Source organism: Leishmania donovani, chromosome 19, assembly GCF_000227135.1.
Source record: "Leishmania donovani BPK282A1 complete genome, chromosome 19".
Lineage (NCBI taxonomy): Eukaryota > Euglenozoa > Kinetoplastea > Trypanosomatida > Trypanosomatidae > Leishmania > Leishmania donovani.
In genome coordinates, this window is record NC_018246.1 from 533,549 (window position 1) to 548,405 (window position 14,857).

At 61.3% G+C, this 14,857-nt stretch overlaps 5 protein-coding genes across 5 annotated transcripts; all 5 read left to right on the plus strand.

Annotated features, from left to right (window-relative positions):
* Nucleotides 1-134: 134 nt before the first annotated feature.
* Nucleotides 135-5,510, plus strand: LDBPK_191230 (hypothetical protein, conserved; the record flags this gene model as incomplete). The annotated part of the gene is made up of 1 exon (XM_003860250.1): nucleotides 135-5,510. The coding sequence occupies one exon, from the start codon at nucleotides 135-137 to the stop codon at nucleotides 5,508-5,510; it is 5,376 nt and encodes a 1,791-aa protein (XP_003860298.1).
* Nucleotides 5,511-6,679: 1,169 nt separating this feature from the next.
* On the plus strand, nucleotides 6,680-8,065 carry LDBPK_191240 (peroxisome assembly protein, putative; the record flags this gene model as incomplete). Its single annotated transcript, XM_003860251.1, has 1 exon — nucleotides 6,680-8,065. One exon carries the CDS (start codon nucleotides 6,680-6,682, stop codon nucleotides 8,063-8,065), a length of 1,386 nt encoding a protein of 461 aa, XP_003860299.1.
* Nucleotides 8,066-9,346: 1,281 nt separating this feature from the next.
* Nucleotides 9,347-9,862, plus strand: LDBPK_191250 (hypothetical protein, conserved; the record flags this gene model as incomplete). Its single annotated transcript, XM_003860252.1, has 1 exon — nucleotides 9,347-9,862. The coding sequence occupies one exon, from the start codon at nucleotides 9,347-9,349 to the stop codon at nucleotides 9,860-9,862; it is 516 nt and encodes a 171-aa protein (XP_003860300.1).
* A 599-nt stretch (nucleotides 9,863-10,461) lies between these two features.
* On the plus strand, nucleotides 10,462-11,145 carry LDBPK_191260 (RNA binding protein, putative; the record flags this gene model as incomplete). The annotated part of the gene is made up of 1 exon (XM_003860253.1): nucleotides 10,462-11,145. The coding sequence occupies one exon, from the start codon at nucleotides 10,462-10,464 to the stop codon at nucleotides 11,143-11,145; it is 684 nt and encodes a 227-aa protein (XP_003860301.1).
* An 811-nt stretch (nucleotides 11,146-11,956) lies between these two features.
* Nucleotides 11,957-12,790, plus strand: LDBPK_191270 (hypothetical protein, conserved; the record flags this gene model as incomplete). The annotated part of the gene is made up of 1 exon (XM_003860254.1): nucleotides 11,957-12,790. One exon carries the CDS (start codon nucleotides 11,957-11,959, stop codon nucleotides 12,788-12,790), a length of 834 nt encoding a protein of 277 aa, XP_003860302.1.
* Between the last annotated feature and the right edge of the window lie 2,067 nt (nucleotides 12,791-14,857).

Here is a 14,857-nt window from a genome sequence, read left to right on the forward strand (position 1 = left end):
GGTGGTCCAGCCGATCACCTCGAGCTGCGCCTTGTCCCCTTTCCCTCCCCCCTCCACACACACACACACGCACGCACGCCCACACGCCACTCATACACAGGACTCGTTTTGATGCGTGAAAGGAGACGAGAACGATGAAGGACAGCAGAGACTATATACTGCGTCTGTGGAGCCTGGCGGAGGACATGGTGATACACAGCGGCAAGCCTCTACATGCGTTTCTTCTGCTGCACCACGTCTTGACAAAGCCACCCCCGTCGCTGCGGCGTGCGAGTGGAACGACGGCGGGCGAGCCTAGCATCAACAGTAGCGGTGTTGGAGCAAGCACGGTCACGCTGCCCACAGCAGCAACGTCCGAGGCTGCACTCCCACTGCACGTTACCGCCTTTGATGCCGAGTGGAAGTGCGAAGAACTTGTCACGCGGCTGCGTGCGGCCGAGTATCTGCTGCTCGCAGACGTGCCTGCAGCACGCACAGCGGTGTCATCGGCGAGTACCGCCGCGCCGGCCGCATCGTCTCCGCGTACGCTCAGCTGCACCGCCGGCCTGGAGGCGCTAGAGCTGGCGGAGCAGGTGCTGGCGCCGGTCTTCGCAACGACATCTCTCTCGGTGTCGACTGACACTGTCCCCGGAGCCGCGCCGCCGCCGCCGCCGTATCAGCAGGCGTCTTCCACCGCGTCTTGGTGGCATCGAAGGTGTCGTGCTTCCAAAGACTCTGCAGGAGGTGGCGACAAGAGCAGAGGCAGCTGCAGCGCTTCGTACTCCCTCGATGACGTGCTGCGAGAGGTGGCGGACGTGAGCCGAAGCTCCGCCTCCGCGGCTGCCCGCTCGTCCTCTGATTCATTGGGGGCGAGCATTGACGGCACCGGCGCGGGGGTACAGTCGCGGGTGGCGAGCATGTATTTCCTCAATCATGCTACCGTCACAGCCCTGGCCTGGCCGCTCTCCAGCTTCACGCTGGCCTGGCCGATGCGTGAAGCAGCTGGGGATGGTGCAGACAGGTCCCACCGTGCAAGCGGGGACGGCGAACAGCACCTCCGTTTTGGGCCGGCCAGTGAAACCATAACCATCTCGGTCTCGCTGGTCGTACGCGCGCATGTGCTGCAGGCCTTCATATGTCACCGACGCGCTCAGCACAAACGCGCTCTACAGTGTCTGGCGGAGGCGCGGCAGTGGATCGCGCAGCAGTATACCGATGCCGCGCGTGCGCGAACCGTGCGACTCTTGTGGGAAGACCTTCAAGAGCGCTGGGCGCCCCCCAGTCCGCCGCCGCCGCCGCAGCAGCAGCAGCAGTCGTCCGGCACGTCTTCATCGTCGTCAGCGACTGCCATCTCCGCAGCCCAGCTGCCTCCCCTGCCGGCCTTTTATCGGCTGATCGAGCGTTTGATTGCGGAGGAGGGCCGTTCCTGCGCTGCCATGGTGCAGGTGGAGGAGTGCAAGGTGCACTACGCGATCCTGCAGGCGTGTGGCTCGCTGCCGCCACCGCCTCCGCTGCCGGTGCGAACCTCCTCGATTGCCGTGACAACCACCTTAGCCGATGCCAGCGCCCAGATGCAGGCACACGCCGCAGACCTGCGCCTGCATTACCGCCGCTATCAAGAGAGTCTCCAGCTTCTGCATGTTTTATCTCGGGCTTACATGACGGTGGTGCGGTGGATAGAAGAGGAGGCGCAGGGAGACGTGATGACGGCTACTGCGGCAGAAGCGCCGCCTCCGAACGGAAGCATGGACGTGCCGGAGCAAGGCGTGGCGTGGCGTGAGGCGCTGCGGTGCGTTCGGAGTCAGCTGAGCCCGTTCTGCCTCTGCGCGCTGCAGTACACCTGCAACCGTGCTACTCCAGTGGCACCGCGCGGCCTCGCCACGGACACCGCGGCCACGACAACGACCGCCGACGTCTCTCCGTGCTACGCGCTCGGCTTCGATGTCCGGCTGGCCGCGGAGGTTCTGGGCCTGTACCACTGCCTCAGCTACGTGTACCTGCTCTACCAGCAGTCTGCCGCGGCATCGACGCTGCAGCCGCTTTCCGCGAAGCATCACGAATCGCTCTCTGTCGTTGAGCTTATGGCACGAGGCACCGGCGGCGGCGGTTGCAGCGGGCAACAACCGTGCAACGGCAGCGCTATGGAGGAGCGCACGAAGGACAGGCATGCGAGTCGAGGAGACGACACGTTTGAGGCGACCAAGGAGGAGGTGGCGTTCCTGCGGCGCTACCGCAGCGACCCGGCCTACGTGGCGCTCTTCGGCGATCACCAAATCCGTCCTCAAGCACGGCAAACGCTCTCCTCCTTGGACGCGGCACTCGACACGGACGCCGCAGACGACGCAGACGTACTCGCCATCACTCGCGATTTGGTGCACAGCGCGGTGGAGCACGCTAAGATCAACGCGTTCGTCTTCGGTCAATGGCGTTTGGGTGACGCCGCCGTAACCGCGACGTTGCGCGCTCCATCTTCCACCAGTGCGAACGTGAAGGGGGAGAAGCGACTGAAGACGGAGAGCGCTCATAACGACGAGACCGGTGGTGCACGCGATCAGTGCGAAGGGGTACAGGTCGCTCCACTCCTTCGTTGGTGCGCACCGAAAGATGCTGAAGCAAGCACAGCACCTGCCACCGCGCACGAAGCCGCACTGTTGTGGTGCCTGGTGGAGTTGGGCCTACGGGATAACTATCCCTTCGTCATTCGATTCCTGCGGGAGCTGAGCGGCGCCCTGTCACGAGTGACCGGCATCACGTATGCCTCTGGCGAAGGTGCGGCAGATTGCGTGGCCGCGCCGCCTCAGCTGCCCGAAGAAGCTGCCGAAGGCGAAGTCGGCGTAGGTGACGCTCTGCCAACGTGCCCTCGCCCTGAGGGGGCATCCCTGCCGGGCATCCGAAAGCACAGCCGCTCGCCGTCGCCATCGCCGATGCCTCTGATGCATCGAGCGTCCCATGGGGCCACGTCACGTCTGCAGCCGCCGCCTTCAGGCAACTGGGTGTTTCCTGGCTTCCGCCGAGCCTTGCAGCTCTACCTAGAGCTTGTGACGGTGCTCATGCGATCAGCCGCCACCATGCATGCCACTTCATCCACCGCCGCCACTGGCGCCGAGGAGCCGCAAAGTGCAGCGGCCTTCTCCTCCACAGCGACGTCATCTACGGCACCATCGATCCCCATCCTGCGACTTGGCTTGCACGATGCGGAGCAGCTCATGGCGCAAGTCCTCTTCACCGTCGACGCCGAAATGTTGCACCTGACAGGCAATACGTGGGGCATTGCTTCTGGCGCTAGTGCGCGGGAAGGCGGCTGCACACGCGTCACCGGTGCCACGGACTACCGAAACCGGAACGGAAAGGGCACCAGCAGCGGCGACATTAGCCTATCTCACCTTAGGCAACGCTTCCTGCTGGCTGATCAGCTGCAGTGCTCCGCCCCGGCGCAACTTCGCGGGCTGGTACAGATCAAGGCGGCGGCGCTGGTCACCATGGCGCGCCACCACCTCACGCAGCTGTCTCTCGTGCGAGCTGTGCATTACCTCCGCGAGGGGCAGCAGTTTGCTCGCGTTTTCCATCGGCAGGCAAAGCTGACGCTGGTGCCGGAGATGCACGTTCTGCTGGCGTGTCTTGCGACGTGCATGAGCCTGCGGCGGCTCCCAGACCTCCCAGAGCCGGCGGTAAAGAAGGGAAGAAGAAGCGAAGGCAGGGGCCACTCCGTGAGCAGCGGGGACGGGGAGGCGGCCACTGACGTGGCACTCGGCACCGCGCATGATGCGCTGTACGCCTCTGCGCAGGGCTGGATCTCGGCGGAGCGAGCCACGTCCATTCACGCCGGCAGTGACGATGGCGCAGCGCCCCACGAGCCGCACTCGCTGAGCGGGCACCACAGCAGCCACGTCGGCAACGGCACCGGCGCCGCGGCCTTTGCTGTTCCCCCGCGAGAGGAGTCCACGGTGGCGCAGGACGTTGGGCTGCCGTACCTGCACCTGCTCGCCGCTGAGCGTGCCGCCTGCACCACCTTGCACACCCCACCATCTCTCTCCCTACTCCTCTATATCTTGAAGGCATGGACTGTCTTTCATCTCGTGACCGCAGGCGAAGAGCTAGTCTGGTCGGACGTGGGATGCAACGTCTCCTCACTGCTCACGACGCCACCGCACGCCCCGACGCCGCTGCAGCAGCAGCAGTCGATACGCCAGATGAATGGGTCACCATCGATGTCGGCAGCCGTCCCGCGATCACTGGCGCTGAAACCAGCGTCACCGTCACCGCCTTTTCTGCCGCTTCCCTCACCTTCTCACGCCACCACGACGCTCAACACCACAGTTGAGGATCAGCAGCGTCGCGTGGCGCGACTCGACAGTCTAACATCGACACCAACCAGCACCCCGACTCTGCGCAGCCGACACGCCACGGTGCCGACGGAGATGCACCGCATTCAGCTTGAGCCTGCCATAATGTCGGCGGCCACCGCCCGAGCGACAGTGCAAGCGGTAAAAGGCGAGGGCAATGACGACGAGGGCTGCGGAGTGGGACGCGCCGCCACGGGTGTCGCGTACGTGAATGCAAAGGGGGCCAACGATGGCAGTGCCGACGGGAAGGTCACTCACAGTCTTCAGAGCCGCGGCAGCAGCGGCGTCGACAAGAGTAGTGCCGTGAATTCAGAGAGCGGCATTGGCGGTACGCATGTACGAGGCATCTGCACAAGCTTTCGCGGCGCCTCAGCCATGGCCGCAACGGCTTCATGTCCCGTGGGTGCGCACGTGAGAGCACTCCCGCACACGCAGAGGCACCGCGCCGGTGATGTGCTGCAACGCATGATGGCCGTCCTCCTCGACCACTACGAGACGCATGGCGTTTACGCGGCGCCCATAACGGCAGCAGCGCCCTCGCTCTCCACAGAAGCTGAGAGGGCTACCCTTCAGCAAGTTCCTGCCGCTGCGTGGACGCCGCAAAACGTCGCTCTCTTCCGCCTCCTTCGCGGGGCGGTGCTGCTGTGCGAAAACAAAGACGAGCCGGCAGCGGCGCGGGAGCTGAAAGAAGCCACACACATTGCGAAGCGGCATCTCGGCGTCCTTCACCCGTACGTGGCCGATGGGCTGGCGCTGCTGGCGAGCGCGTACGCTTCGCTCGATGTGGACGCTGTGCCGAGCGGCGATAGCCATAGTCACGGTGAGCCCTCCGGCTCCGCCACCTCACCGTCGCCACAGCAGGTGACGGGAGGCGCAGCTCGAACACGGAAGGTAGCGGTGCAGGTCGCCATGCGCTGCAGCTGCATGGCGCTGGCCTCCCTCTACGCAACGTCGGCGGCCAACGGCAGCGATAGCGTCGATGCTGCTGGAACGACGACGGCACAGCAGCAGCAGCAGCAGACGGCGCCCTTCTCCACCATAGGAGCACGTCTTCAGGAGTGGTGGGGCAGCCAAGTCCTCCACGGCTTGTGTGGCAGCGGCAGCGGTGGGTACAATGCAAATGCGGTTCAGCATCTGCGGCTTCTGTTCGGTTGGCTCCCGGGGTCGGCAGAGTACTGCTTCTCGTAAAAATAGCTGTCTGCGAACGGGCCACGCACGCTCACCCACTCACGTACGTCTCCGACACCGATCTTGTGAGTTGATCCTGTCACTCTCCGGCAGCATTGATCACTCTGCAGTTGTATATGTATATGTGTGTGTCTGTGGAATGCCGTCTGCGTTCACTCGCAGCGACTCACCTACGCGTGCATGCGCAAGTCTGCGCCAGGGCCAGCGCTGACTGATAGCCTCGACGGTTCTCTCCCCCCCCCTTGCTTCCCTCTTATCTTTGATGTGTTTCTCTCCTTGAGTCGCCCTTGATCCACTCGTCGCAGTGCGGGTGCTGCTGTAGTCGTTATTGTTGCTCTTGTGGTCGCCTCAGCAGCGGCAGCAGCAGGGTGGGCACGCAAGAAGCGGAAAGACACCAAGAGGTCAGGGGCATCGGGTACGTCTGCTTGTTTCGTTGGTTGCGGCCGGACCCCACCCCCCTCCCCACACACGCCGCCCTCTATTCTCTCTCTCCTCACTGTTTAGACAAGGAAAAGCACATCAAGATAGATGATTTCGAAAAACCAAGCTCAACAATGCAAAGACGACAAGCTCTTCCCGCCTCCCCCCCCCCTCCAACCTGTGTATGTGTATGTGTATGTGGGGGGGGGGCGGGAGGCGGGTACGTTCGCTGCATCACTTGGCTGGTGGTCGTCGTGCACACACACACACAAAACCACCTACCCACACACCCACCCTCCTCGCCCTCACAAGCTGAAGTGCACGGAGTGGGGAGGGCTTGTTTTTGCCAGCGAGAACGCCGTCGATCCCCCATGTCGTGCTTTTTGTGCTTTCCTCTCACTGCACACCTGACTCACCCCCCTCACCCCTCCCACCACCAACACGAACGCCATCGTCACCACCCCTCACCTTTATAAACAGGCATGCACGCACATCCCAATCTCAGCCCTTCTCCGACAGGGTCCGCGCGCGTTTCTTTGTCTTTTGTCTCGCCCCTCCGCCACATATATACACACACCCTTTTCCACCTATCTGTGGGCGGGCACCTGTAGCCATCTCATACCTTGTGCTAATTAGCGCACACTCGCATCAGCTCTCGTTCTCTTCATCTTCGAACACACAAACGCTTCCGCCGTCAACACTCCCTCCCTCCCACCACTCTCCTATCATTGAAGGAACGCGCGGGCACAATGTTCGAGAGCAACCTCCTCTCGCAGATCAACACCTCGTCACCGCTGCCAACAGTGGTCGAGGTGCAGTTCACCACCAGCATCAACCAGACCCTCTACAAGGCATTCCAGTTTGCTCACACGCTGCTCGCGGAGAAGAGTGACCGGGCGGCTGTGCTGCTGCCGTGGAGTGATGAGATATACTTGGCTTTGTCGGGAATGATGGAGCGGCTGATGCTGGAGCACGCTGACACCACCTTCTCCGAGATGATATTTGCCCTGCGTCGCGCGGAGGTGGACGGGCCGCTCGCCGCTGCCCCACCACTCTCCTCGTCATCCGCCGCCGCGTCTGGGCCATCTTCGCCAGGGCTGCGGCCTGGTGCGCGTGGTCGGTACCTTCGCTGGCTGCTGCTGGGGCCACCGCCGGTGACCACTCCGGAAGAGCGCGCCATGAACTTCATCAACGACGGTGTCTCCTCACAGCTGCGCGTTCACGCCAGCGCACCGGCAGACGCCGCCGTCGCGGCGATCGTGTCGCCGGATATGGCGACGCCCACGCCGCTCATGGATGCCGGCGCCACAGACTCGACGGCGGCGGTGGGGAGCGCGGCGGACGCCGCGGCGCTCTCGCAGCTGAAGTCCGTCGAGCTTCTCAAGGCTGAGCACGCTCCGTACGGCTACCTGCGCTTCAAGACGCTTAGCCGTCGCAACAAGGTCATCTCTCTCCTCCTCTTGACGCTCAAGCCGTACCTGGAACGAAAGGCGGAGCAGTGGTACGTGCGCAACACCGACACCTCCGTCGACGCCGTCGCCATGCGGAACGCGTATGCTTACCGCTACCCGCACCGAGCGGCCCTCTTGCACTTCCTCGCGAAGTACGTCTACCCCATCTACCACGTCATGAAGCAGGGGTCACGGTTCCTGTACATGATGTGCTTCCTGCTGGAGATGACGCCCTACACGTCGCCGCTGCATCGCGTCTTCGGCATCGCGCTGCGCCGGAGTACCCTCGAGGACTCGCTTGCGACGGGCCCCCGTGCGCAGCGCGCGCTGCTTGTCGCGCGCGTCGTGCTGATTCTCGTCTTCTGCGGCTTCCGGCTGCTAGACTTCACACGGAACGCTGACGGGGCATCCTCGCCACGTCAGATCCGGGAAGAGGGGCTTCCGATTCCGCCGCCACCAGTGCTTGGCAGCGACGTGCCGCTGCCAGAGGACCGAAGCAGCCTCCCGAAAGCTGGTGAGTGCCCCGTCTGCCGCAGACACGTTACGAACGCGGCGGTCTGTCTCATCAGCGGCATCGTGGGCTGCTACCCTTGCCTGCAAGGGTACGTGCAAGAGCAACGAGCGTGTCCTGTCACGCACCAGTCGATGGGGGTGGAGCAGATCCGCCGAGTTTTCGAGTGCTAAGGTGCGGCGGTGCCTGAGAGAGAGGAAGAGGTGGCGCGCACGCAGGTGGGGGAAGAACAGGAGCGAGAAAGGGCTGAGCCGGGGAGAGAGCTCTAGGCGGCTGGCTCGCTGGTGTTTGCCTTTGGCCACGGGACAGATGTGTTGTGTGTGGCGATGTGCGCTCCTGTAGGGCTCATGTGTTTGTCGTAGAGGGGAGGGGAAGGTGGGGGCGAAGACGTGCCGTAGGCAGAAGCAGAGCTCGTCTGATGGCGCATGCCACCATCACGCCCTCCACCCATCTCCGTGTATGTCGGCGCTTCTCCTTCGTTATTCGCTGCGCTATTTGTGATCTCTCCTCAGCTTTTCCGTGTGTATCTCTTCGGTGCCGGATGGTTCCCTCTCCCCCCCTCCCGCCTTTCTCTCTCTTTCGGTGGGCAAACGCTGGAGTCGCCACCCAACATCGACGTTGGCGCTGCGGAGCGTGCTCACTTTGCCCTTCTGTAGGTGTGCGCTATTCGATCAGCTTCTGTTGTGTGTCAGGGGATGGGCGGGGGGGGGGAGTACTGTTGAAGCGGACTCCTGCCGATGTTTGTCATTACGTTGCTGGAGCCTGCGCTGCGCCTGTGCAGGCGCAGCTGTGTGTGTGTGTGTGTGTGAATGCATATTTGGATGGGAATGCGCGCCCCAGTAAAAAGGGAAGAGGCGTGTTTTGAGAGGCGCAGCTGCGCGTGCCAAGACATTACGCTCCTCCTTTTTCGCCTCAAAAAGCGTCCATCTTCCGCCACGAGCGCGCCAGCAAGCGGTTGCGCCGGCAACTGCCGCAGCAGCTCGCCCACCACGGCAAAGTCCCCGGGCGTCCTGGGCGAACGGTCCTGCCGACGAATCGCGTGACATGAAGCAACACACAGAAAACAAAAGGAGCTGTCGTGCAGCCTGTTAGGCTCCCCCGCATCATGCTGGGCACCCACGCGTGCGCGTATGTGTTCGTGTGCCGATACACCCAAGCATCACGCCCGCCTTGTGCCAGCGCCTTCGTTCGCGAGTGGAGGCGACCAACAGGACGGCTGTTACGCTACCCATGGCTGCCGCTGCTCTCTCAGGACACTCACTCTCCGCTCAACCGCCTTCTATCACTCTGTTTTTTTTTTCGGGACATATATACACTTATGCGGGCATCACTCTGCGTCTTTCATCTGCGCGTCGGCGCATCGACGACACTGGCAAAATGAGGTGGGGAAGCAACGCCGAGCTAGAGAAAAAAGGGCTTGGAACTCCTGCATTGAGGTTCGGCTGCCTTTGTCAATGTCAACGATGGGAGGCATCAAGGGTGGCGTAGGCAGCTTCCTCCTCCGTCGTACAGCCGCGAAGAGCATCCGCCAGAAGCACTTCACCGGCCCGCAGTTCTACAAGCGCAAGACCTTCAACTTCCCAATCGGTCACCATCAGCTTCACCGCCGCGTTGCCCCGGCTCTGCAGACTGGGTCACCGACACATCAGCGGGAGCATCAGCGCTACGCCCACCTTCCGGGAGATGCCCGCACACGGCCGAGCGAGGACTTCACCTTCTCCCGCTCGCCCTCGCCTCGCGACAGCGGACGGAGTCGGCAACGGGTAGACAAGGCCATGTACGCCTGGGCGAAGCGTGGCTCACTGCAGCTCTACCAGATGGGTGGCAAGCGCGAGACCTTTGTGTGCTACAGGTGCGGCTACCCTGTGCGGAGCGCTCTCGTCGCCATCAAGGACGATAACTGGGATTACCGCATGTGTTACAACTGCTACACAAAGACCGTGGACACCGGAATGGAGAGAAACACGTAGGAGGGCTGACGCTTCTGGTGCGAGTCTGTGTGGTGGCTTTGTGCGCCGAGTGCCCCCACTCTCTTCCTCCGACTGTCTCATCACATACTCTAACCGACACGCTTCTGGATTACGTCTGAAAAGGCCTGCAGGACTTGCATGGAAAGCAGCATTCGCGGGTGCGCCGAACGTTCGCCTGTGCGCGAATGCCAATACCCTGCATGGCCTCTTGCGCACCTCCGTCCTGGTGCCCACGTACAGCTTCTTCCTCATCGACGACGGAGAGAGCGGGCGAGCGAGCCGGAGGAAAGTCGACAACGCATCTGCCGCGGTGACAGCTGCACAGTCGCTGGGAAGGTGTATGGCGGCATCAAAGTCGCCGATCGCCCCTCACTGTTGGTGTTGGCCCTCTAGGCGGGCGGCCGCTTTTTCTCTTGCCGACGGTCTCGTGATGATCTTCAGTGACCAGCCTTTCACTTATTCTTGTTTGTCCTCCTCTCGCCTCCCTCGTGAGTCGGTCATCACGCACACGCACACGCACACGCAACGGTTTGCGAAGCACCGAGAAAACACAAAAACGAAAGGAAGCCAGTTTTGGACCACAGCCTCCGACCCTCTCTATGGCGGACTACAACGCAGCAGGTGACGGCACGGCGGTGGTGGACGACAACGTGCCGCCAGGCATCACGACGAAGCAGGACGAAATCATCCAGTACGTGGCCAAGTACGTGGTCGCATCGTGTGACGGGGCGCGATATCAAGACAAGGTTCGCACACGCACAAAGCATAATCCGTACTTCGATTTCCTCAACGCCAAGCACCCGTACCACCAGTACTACCAGTACCTCCTCGAGTCCTACCGGCATTGGATGCGCAATAGCGAGGCAGTCGGGGCGGGGACGTGGGGCGGCGGTGTCGATGCGATGCAGGGCCAGGGGCAGCAGCAGCAGTGGAACGAGGAAGACTACTACCAGTACTACGGCGCCTACGCTGGACAGGCGAGCGGCATTGAATTTCAGGGCAACGCCGCTGCTCAGCTTGGCGAGCGAAGCAGCTATGTGGACGCATCTAGCTCCGCGCACGCGCAGAACGCCAGCAGCGGCGTCGATCCCACCTTGTATGAGCCGGAATCAGTCACTGTCACGGGCTATGGCGCTGGCTACGACCCCTCGGCGGTAGGCCCGGAGCCGGCTCAGGCGGCAACGACTGCAGGCAGCGGCGAAGCTCAGGCCGAGGAAGACGAAGACGACGAGTACGAGCTAGTCATGGAAAACGGGCAGTGGGTGTCACGCAAGCGGATGTAGCTGCATCGCTTTTCATGGCTTTGGCTCTCTCCATCGGCGTGTGGGACGACATATATGTGTGATGGTGTCCGCGCGTGCGAAGGAATAGCAGAAGACATGCGGTGAGGGTTTATGGATTGTTGAAGCCGGCCAAAGGAGGAGGTGCGAGGTAAGGCGCTCGCCCACCAATCAACACCAGCGCCTGCCTCCTCCTCTCTCTCGCACCTTTTCTATATAGTAGCCCGAGTAATCGAAAGGAAAGAAAGGGGGGGTGCAGGCCACCGTGGCCAGCACTCCACGGGCACGAACATATATGCCAGCACTTGCTTGAGTGTCTCTTAGTGATGCCCCTCGGCGTCTCACACGCGCCTTGTATGAGGCAGTGCAACTCGCCGAACCAGACGCATCATCATCGAGTGTCACGAACCCGATAACCCCCACCCACTCCTCTGCCTCCTTGATGCGTCGCTGCAACATGGGACAAGGACCTTGTTATTCGTGCTGCTGCTGGAGCGCCCCTGAACGCATTCCTGTGTGTTCTTTTCTCTTCCTCTCGCTTAACCATCCGTCTGCACAGAAGCACGCGTGCATCCACTCTGCAGCGACCGCATCCGTCACAAATCCATCTCTCTATACGTGCGTGTCTGTGTGTGTGTGTGTGTGTGTGTGTGTGTGTGCGTGTGCGTGTCTTGCGTTTTCGTTCGTGTTCGGTGTTCTGGCTCGTGCACGCCGACAAAGCACTCGAGCGGCAGCGTGAGATCATCGCCGTCATCGTCATCGTCCATCTCCTCCATCCACGGATCACCTCCTCGACTCTCTTCTCATTGCACCAATGGGCACTTGCCCGTCCATCTCTCAGTCCGAGGTCGGTATCGTCGAGACTTGTGGCCGCTTCTCCTACACTGCCGACCCCGGCATTCACTGCCTGTGGTGCGGCTCCATCCTCGTTCGCCGCATTACTCTTCGCCTGCAGGAGTACGAGCTGAAGGTGGAGTCGAAAACAAAGGACAACGTGTTTGTGACCCTATCGCTCGTCATACAGTACCAAGTGGCCCCTGACAAGCTCGCCGAGGTGTACTACGCATGCGACTCGTCGCTGGAGTGCATGCGGGACTACGTCTTGAACTCGATTCGTGCGAAGATTCCTCTGTACAAGCTGGAGGCGCTGTACGTCGAGCGCGGCACCATCTCGCAGCAGCTGAAGGATGAGGTTGACGCAATCATCAACACCTATGGCATCGAGATCGTGTCCGCCCTCATCTCCGACATTGACCCTGGCGCGGAGATCACGAAGGCGATGAACGAGGTGCAGAAGTTTCAGCGGCTGCGCGTCGCCTCCGTGGACGCTGCGGAGACAGAAAAGCTGAAGCGCGTGCGTGCTGCTGAGGCTCGGTGCGAAGCGCGTCGTCTCTCCGGTGAGGGTCTCGCCGAGCAGCGCAAGGCCATCGTCGCTGGTCTGATGCAGTCCATCGAGGACGTGCAGAGTGAGGTGCGCGACTTGTCCTCCAACGACGCAACGAACATGCTGCTAATGAACCAGTACTACGACACGCTGCAAGCCATCGCCGCAAACAGCAGTTCAAGTGTCATTATGTTGGAGTCGAATGGCGGGCTGGAGAAGGTGGCGGCGCAGCTGCGCCAGGGCGTGACGCACATGATGCGGTGAGAGCGAACGAGGGGGAAAACACGGCTGTGGGCTCACGCAGCAGTCCTGCCATCTTCGGGGCATCTGCACACACGCACGCCACATCTCTTTCTCTTTCTTCGCTTTCAAAGTCAGCGCCCCGCTGTCTGCGCTCTTGGAAGCTCGCACGCTCGCGCATTTTCTCTTTTCCTTCTTTCGAGTGCGATGCGTCGCGTGTTTTTTGCTTTGCTGATGTTTTTTTCGTGGGTTGTTGGCGCACCTCTGCATGTGCGTCTGTCTGCCGGAGAAGGGGGCGAGGAGGAAGGAGGGGGTTGCGCTGTAAAGCTCGCGTATTACGTATCCTGCCGCTGTCTCGCCCTCTGTCTGTGTGTGCGTGTGCAATTCTTGTTGCTCTATGGATGCACATATGTGAAGAGTCGACAATAAGGAGAGGAGCGGCACCTCTGCGCCTGCGTCCAACGGATCGCCTCTTTCGTGGTCGTCGTCTGCGGTGGCGTGTACGGCTGTTCTTGTTGTTGTCGCTCTTGTTGTTGCGTTCTTTTGCCTCGCTTAGACTATGCATCCTTGCCTCCGCTCACCCTGGCGCGCCAGCCCGCATGCGTTGCTTGGCGTGGGTGTGTGCATCCCTGTCTGCGCGCCTTCGCCTTGAGCTCCGCCTTGTGTCGCTCTTCTCCTGATTGGTTGCATCGCGGCAGCATCACCGCCGACGTGTCGGCACACACACACACACAAACACGAGCAGGCAGGCTCACCACTATGAAGGCTAGGAAGCGATTTAGCGAAAAAGAAAAGGCGAGGAAGGCTGGCGCGCCACGCATAGACTTAGACACGCGCCCATCACGCGCGTGCTAACGCATATCGCTCGCCACCACCACCACCCCCTTTTTGTGTGTGTTTGGTTGCCATGACGCTGCTCGAATCATACACGTTGTTGTTCTTGTCGTGCCTGCTCCCATCGCTCCACCCTTGGGCATGCGCTGGGCAGAGGATGGGCATGTCCAGTTCCTTTCTACATACATATACAGGCACATACACATATGCGTATATATATATATACATGTATACATATTCTTTCGACGAGGTGCGATTCTTCCGCTCACGCACGCACGCAGACACGCAAGCCGCCTCATATTCGTATTTATATCTCTGTTCATTGTATCGGTATGGCTGCCCGTGTGTCTGCGTGGCTTCCCCCACCCACCTCACCCCAGACAACGGAACGGAAACCAAAAAAAAAAATGCCAAGCTTTCGTGTGGATACGAAAGGCGATCGATATGGAGAGGGAAAAAGGGGGAGGCGGGGCGGGCCTTTCCGTTGACTCCGTTCCGCAGATGACGGCGGCACGCGGCGCCCCCTCCTCCGGTGAAGCGCCCGCTTCCCAAAGCTGTCGAAGAACATAAAGTGAGCGTGTAAGGAGGGGGAGGGGAGGGGAGGGGGGCGATCGCGAGAGGGAGAGTCGCACACGCGAACCCGAGAGATGAGAGTGTCTTCTTGACGCATGGAAAGTGGGCTACGCTTCCATCCCCGCTCCACCCCCGGCTCTCTGCACTTCTGCCTCTTCCCCCCTTCGAACCTTGATCGCCTCCCCGCTGTCACCCCTCACTTGCATGAGGAGCACCTCTGGCACTGGCTATGGTGGGCGCGCTTGAAGAAGCGTTGACGATGTCCTGCCTTTGACTGCTTCTTTTCTCTATGGATACCACCTTCATCATCCTTGCCTCCTCTGTTCCTCTCTTCTTTCTTGTTTCATTTTTCTCTCTCTGCGCTGGCACACCCATCCGCGGCCGCGTTGTTGCCTCACATCTCATCTGCTGCGCATGCGCGTCTACTTCGCAGGCAATTCAGCCCTATCGTCCTCCCTCCCTCCCACCCTCCCTCCGCACCCCTTACACACATGACTACGCCCTAGCGCCCACCCTCATCTCCGCACGCGTCGTTTCGATTTTTGTTCGTCTTCGCTCCCTTTCTGCTGCCCACGTAAATCCGCGCTTGTTGTTGCTCGCTCGGCTGTCCTCGTGACTTTCCCTGGTGTGTGTGTGTGTGTGTGTGTGTGTGTGTGTGTGTGTGTGACGTGCGCGTGGTGGGTA